Consider the following 6,253-nt stretch of genomic DNA (forward strand, 5'->3'; position numbering starts at 1 on the left):
AGCTTGTATGGCCCCTCCCATCGGGCATCTAACTTCCCTACTTCCCCTGCTGGATTAACCATCTTCAACACAAATTCTCCTTCTTTGAATTCCCGAGGCTTGACTTTTTGATTATAAGCTCTCATCACCCGAGCTCTATAGGCTTCCATTCTGTGAGCCGCTTTCTCCCTTCGTTCTTCAATGAGATCCAATTCTTGTACCCGGGCTCCTTCGTCTGTATCATCATATGCCCTAATCTGAGCTGAAGGCTGTCCAATCTCTACTGGCAGAATAGCCTCCGAACCATATACCAGGCTAAAAGGTGATTCTTGTGTGGTAGTATGCGGAGTGGTGCGATAGGCCCACAACACACTCGGAATCTCCTCTACCCAGTCTTTTCCCATTCCATGAAACCGAGCCTGTAAAGATCGAACAATAGTACGGTTGGTTACCTCCGTTTGACCATTACTTTGAGGATAGGCTATCGAGGTGAAGGCCTGTTTAATGTCCATCTCGGCACACCAGTCTGCCAATTTCTGCCCCTGAAACTGCCTCCCATTATCCGAGACCAACTTCCTTGGGAGCCCAAATCGGCAGACTATGTTCTTCCACAAAAACTTCATTACTTCAGCTTCTGTTATTTTTACCAAAGGCTCTGCCTCCACCCACTTGGAAAAATAATCCAAGGCTACCAACAAGAATTTCTTCTATGCCCGGGCTTGTAGAAAAGGCCCAACTATGTCCAGAACCCATTGATCAAAGTGGAATGAGGCCCATACCGGATTTAAATTACTTGCCGGGCTATGCTGCTCATTACCAAACCTCTGACAGCCTTCACAAGACCGGGCAATCTTAGATGCATCAGCCTGCAAAGTGGGCCACAGTATCCTGCCAACAATACCCTTCGGGCCAGACTCATAGACCCTCCATGGTTTCCACAGCATCCTTCGTGCACTTCCCTCAAGACATATTCTGTTTCCCCTTCCCCCAAGCATTTGAGCAAAGGACCCTGATATGAACGCCTGTATAGCCTACCTCCGAGGATAGCAAATCTGGCTATCTGTCTTCGTATGACCCGGGCTTGTCCTTTGTCTGCTGGGAGATCCCCATTGGTAAGATACCTGACCAGAGGGATCATCCATGTATATTTCCGGATGACCGGCTCCCGGGCTTCTATAGCAGCCACCATCTCCCTCTGTACCAGAGATTCTTTATCACCATTTTCCCCAGTTACAGCTCTTTTTGCCAAGGCGTCTGCTTCCATATTTTTTTTTCGGGGTATCTGCTCTATAGTCCAAGTAATGAAACTGGCCCCAAGCTCTTCAATTACCTTACTATATTTTATCAATTTCTCCTCTCGGGTACAGAAGATCCTCTTTACTTGCTGGACAACCAATTGTGAGTCAGAATATATTATAATATGACTTACCCCGACTTCCCAAGCCTGTCGCATCCCAGCTATCACGGCTTCATATTCGGCTTCGTTATTGGAGGCCTGGAAATCCAACCTCATGGCGATTTTGATTTTCTCCTGGGTGGGTGAAACCAGGATGACTCCTACGCCACTGCCTCCAACACCACTGGCTCCATCTACAAATATTCTCCATACCTCTTCCTGACCAAAAATGGCCACCTCTGTCAAGAAATCGGATAAGGCCTGGGCTTTAATGGCCTTACGCGGCTGGTATTCAATGTCATACTCTCCCAACTCTACTGACCATTTTACAAGCCTCCCCGAGGCATCTGGATGAGCCAGGATCCGCTCTAAAGGCTATTAGTAAGGACAGTTACCGGGTGAGACAAAAAATAAGGTCTCAATTTCCGGGCTGTTATTACCAAAGCCAGGGCCATTTTCTCAATCTCCGCATATCTGACCTCCGCCCCCTTCAAAGCATGACTGACATAGTATACGGGCCTCTGATCTCCTCTTTCCTCCTTTATCAAAACGGTGCTGACCGCCCTCTCAGTAGTAGACAGATATACCCACAATTTTTCCCCTGGCTCTGGCTTAACAAGGATAGGCAAGCTAGTTAGATGCTCCTTCAATTCCTGAAAGGCTTGCTCGCACTGCTCAGTCCAGCCAAACCTCTGGGCTGTGCGCAACACTTGGAAAAAGGGATAACTACGATGAGTTGACCGAGTAATAAATCGGGCCAGGGCTGTGATTCGCCCAGCCAGCCGATGTACCTCCTTGATTGATGTGGGTGAAGGCATTTCCTGCAACAGCTTTACCTTCTCTAGGTTGACTTCTATCCCTCGTTCACTCACCATGAACCCCAGAAATTTGCCACTTTTCACCCCAAACATACACTTGGCTGGATTCAACTTAATCTCGTACTGCCGAACGGTGGCAAAATTTTCTTCCAGGTCGGGTATAAAGCAATCTCGGGTCTTAGATTTCACCAATATATCATCCACATATACCTCCACGTTCCGACCCACCTGCTCCCGGAACACTTTGTCCATCATCCTCTGATACGTAGCCCTTGCATTTTTTAGACCAAATGGCATAACCACGTAACAAAAAGTACCTCCCGATGTGATGAAGCTAACTTTGTCTTGATATTCCCGGGCTAAAGAAATTTGATGATAGCCCTGATATGCATCCATAAAGCACAACAATTCACAACCGGATGTGGAGTCTACCAATTGGTCAATCCGGGGTAAAGGATAAAAATCCTTGGGATAGGCTTTATTTAAGTCCCGGAAATCCACACACATTCGCCACTTCCCTGTGGCCTTTGGTACTAGTACTACATTGGACAACCAAGTAGGAAATTGCACCTCCTTGATGTGCCCGGCCCGTAGTAGCTCTTGAACCTGCTCCGCGATCACTTTATCCTTCTCGGCTCCGAAATGTCTTTTATTTTGTATCACAGGCCGGGATCCAGGGGTGATATTAAGTTTATGCTCCGCAACATGAGATGAAACTCCTATCAAATCGCCCTGAGCCCAGGTGAATACGTCCTTGTTCCGGATGAGACAGCTTTTCAGTGACTCGGACAAATTTGTTTCCATGTTCCGGGCAATCCTGACAAACTTCCCAGACTGCCCGAGTACCAGCTCCACCTCTTCATATTCGCCTTTAGATTCCTCCACAGAATAGACTTCTCTTCCCCCCCTGGCCTCCCTCCTTCCCGATCTGCCTGGCCCTTTTGTAATCGACTCTAACTGTCTCGGCATAACATTTTCGGGACGAAGGTTGATCCCCTCAGACTTCTCCTACCTTATTTCCCACGGGAAATTTAATCTTCTGATGATAAGCTGAGGCCACAGCTCTGAGGGCATTCATATCCAGTCTCCCCAAGATGACGTTGTAAGAGGAGGGTGCTTCCACCAGCGTGAACTTTGTCATGATCGTCTTCTTCACATCTCCAGCTCCCAAGGTTATGGGTGGTAACATTTTCCCTTGAGGCTGTACTGTGTGCCCAGCAAATCCTTATAAGGCAGTTTTTACGGGGCTCAACTCATACCCTTGCAAATCCATCTGCTCGAAGGCGTCCTAAAAAAGGACATTCACCGAGCTTCCTGAGTCTACAAACACCCTTCGTACATCGTAGTTAGCAATCCGGGCCTGTATAAGCAAGGCGTCGTTATGTGGCAGGTTCATCCCCTCCAGATCTCGGGGTCCAAACGTGATGACTGGCCCTGCACCCGGCTTTCCTTCCTCCACCCCCAAACTTTCCCTCCGGCTCCAAGACTTTCTGGCTCTGTTTGAATCTCCGTCAGTAGATCCCCCAGAAATCATGTTGATAACCCCTTTAGATGGTCCCTCTCCTGATTTTCTATTATCTGTGCGAGGACCTGTCTCTTGTTTCCCTCCCTCTCGGGAAACAACGCCAGTTCTGGGGGGAACCAGCGCCTGGGACCCCTGGATCCAAGGCGGACCCCGAGGCCTTTTTTGAACCGGCTTGCCATCCCGGATATAGGGTTGCTGCTGTCTCTGCTATAGCGTTTGGCATTCATTGGTATCATGTGTGCCTTCCTGATGAAAAGCACAATACTTCAAAGATTTGTCCCTCATGACAAGAGTCTGAGATTCAGCACCTACTTTGCATACATGCACAGCCCTATCCTGGATTACTCTGTGTGGTGCATACCGGGAAAAACGCCCCATGCGGTCCTGACTTTCTCTGCTTTTTCCATGTTCCCGAACTCCCTCTCTTCGAGTCACCTCCTTCTTTTGCCTCTGGGCCTCCTCCATATTAATGTATTTCTCGGCCCGAGCCAATAAGTCTTCAAAAGTTCGAGGTGCTTTTTTTACTAATGATTTGAAAAATTCCCCCTCCCGAAGACCTTGAGTAAAGGTAGTGATCTTAGTCTCCTGGGCACAGGTCGGGACCTCTAGAGCAGTCTTATTGAACCTTTTAATGTAGGCTCTCAAAGACTCTTCTCCTGCTTGCTTTGCTTCAAATAAGCTATAGGCCGTTTTCTTATACCTCTTGCTGCTGCTAAAGTGTTGCAAGAACACTTGCTTGAAATCTGCAAATGATCGAATGCTCTGCGGCTCCAACTTTTCAAACCATCTTTGGGCAGAATCCACCAAAGTGGTTAAGAAGACTTTGCACTTAATCTTGTCTCCGTAGCAATGTAGCATAGCCACATTCTCAAACCGAGCCAAGTGCTCTTCTGGGTCAGTGCTCCCATCATATTCTCGGATTTTAGCCGACTTATAATGGGATGGCAAGGGCTCCTCTATCACCTCCTGTGAAAAAGGGCAACCCGGAATCTTGACAGACCAGGCCATTTTGGGACCCTCTTCTTCTAACTTTTGTATTTTCTTCCTGAGTTCCTACAGCTCATCCGCCACAGAAGGCTGGATTGAGTGCATCCAAGAACTTTCCTCTTCTTCTCCTTCTTTGGTTCGGGCATTAGGGTGCGGATTATCCCGATTCCCCTCTTCCTCCATTGTTATTTCCTTTGATTGTGGTTTCTTTGTAGCTGCTAACGACTTCTGTATCATATTCTGAACATATGATTCGAGTTGATCCATAGGAATAATAATGTTCCGGCCCTGCTGGAGGCCTTTTGGTGATGTTTGTTCATGAGAAACCATACCTACGTCTTATAGAACAAGTTTTCCACAGACGGCGCCAATGATGATTTTTGATAAAAAATGAGTGCCCGGGCTATCAAGGGTAGTATAGTGGGCTTGACGAGCTGACCGGGCTAGTAGAGATGAAGTGTGGTTTGTCCCTCCTTGATCGAAATGATCTGTACACAAGGGAAAGAAATAAAAGCACGTTAGTGGAACGCCGGAAGGTTTTCCGGCGGGACCACTCCGATACTTAAGTCAGACTCAGAAATAGAGTGGGCTTCAAGAAAAATGAATATAGTGCTTTGGAATTTTTTATGAACATACCTCTACAAACACCTGAGGCAAGGTATTTATAATCCTTGGAGTGAGAGAGTCACTCCGCATTTCCAGGGTATTGGCCACGATCTGGGTCGTGGGTGCAAGAGTTGCCCACGTTTACCTGTCACACACGATGAAGCCGGAAGGCTTGGGATTATGGAAATCGTGGGGATCATGCCCTGGAGAAATGGGCTTTGTCTAAGTCATGAAGACCTGGTCCTCCCGGGATCCTGGAGCTCCAGGTCTGCCTTTATACATCCCTAACGTCCCTGACTCGGTATAGCTCTGTTCACTGCCCTGACTAGCATCCCCGATGCTTCTGCTTCTCCTTAGCCCTGATACCCCTGGCTTCCCGGGATATCAATTATTATTATTATTATTATTATTATTATTATAAATCAATACTCGTAAAACAAGTACTTAACACATAAATTAAAACATTACAAAATGAATATTTTATTTAATTTGATTAACATATCTCACTTATTAGCAAATACATAAAAATCATATCGATTTTGAACATACATAAATAAGAAAGAAAATAAAACAAATACATGGTACCAAACATGTCATATTTGCTCAATATTAATCAACGAAATGATGGAAACTCGAGTTAATAATTGCATAAAAATCAATATCAATATTGTGCCAAAATAAAACTATATTAAACATTATATCTATAGGCTAACATGAGTTATTGATAATATATTATTTTAAACTGTTAATCTATATAGCTATAAAATAATGAATATATTATTTTAAACTGTTAATACATTATGAGTTTGATTCTCATTGATTACAAGGAGTGCAATGAAGATTTTTTAGTGCAATAATTGTCCTTGCTGGGTAAAATAATCGAATCATGACGCTTGGCTGCTGTGCGATTTAAAAGATTTGAGTTGCACTATTACCGCCAGT

The 6,253-nt window shown here is 45.6% G+C and overlaps 1 protein-coding gene across 1 annotated transcript; it reads right to left on the reverse strand.

Annotated features, from left to right (window-relative positions):
- Window positions 1-3,190: 3,190 nt before the first annotated feature.
- On the reverse strand, window positions 3,191-3,727 carry LOC140861865 (uncharacterized). Its single transcript, XM_073264869.1, has 2 exons — window positions 3,500-3,727; window positions 3,191-3,394 (listed from the first exon to the last, which is right to left on the reverse strand). Exons 1-2 carry the CDS (start codon window positions 3,725-3,727, stop codon window positions 3,191-3,193), a joined length of 432 nt encoding a protein of 143 aa, XP_073120970.1.
- Window positions 3,728-6,253: the final 2,526 nt, after the last annotated feature.

Source organism: Henckelia pumila, chromosome 4 (assembly GCF_033568475.1).
Source record: "Henckelia pumila isolate YLH828 chromosome 4, ASM3356847v2, whole genome shotgun sequence".
NCBI lineage: Eukaryota > Viridiplantae > Streptophyta > Magnoliopsida > Lamiales > Gesneriaceae > Henckelia > Henckelia pumila.

What these genes read in the sequence shown, in the direction of transcription:
- LOC140861865 (XM_073264869.1), bottom strand. Translation starts at nt 3,727, where the DNA reads ATGATTTCTGGGGGATCTACTGACGGAGATTCAAACAGAGCCAGAAAG. An exon ending in TTGTAGACTCAGGAAGCTCG is followed by an intron (nt 3,395 to 3,499) that starts GTGAATGTCCTT and finishes CACACAGTACAG; the next exon opens with CCTCAAGGGAAAATGTTACC.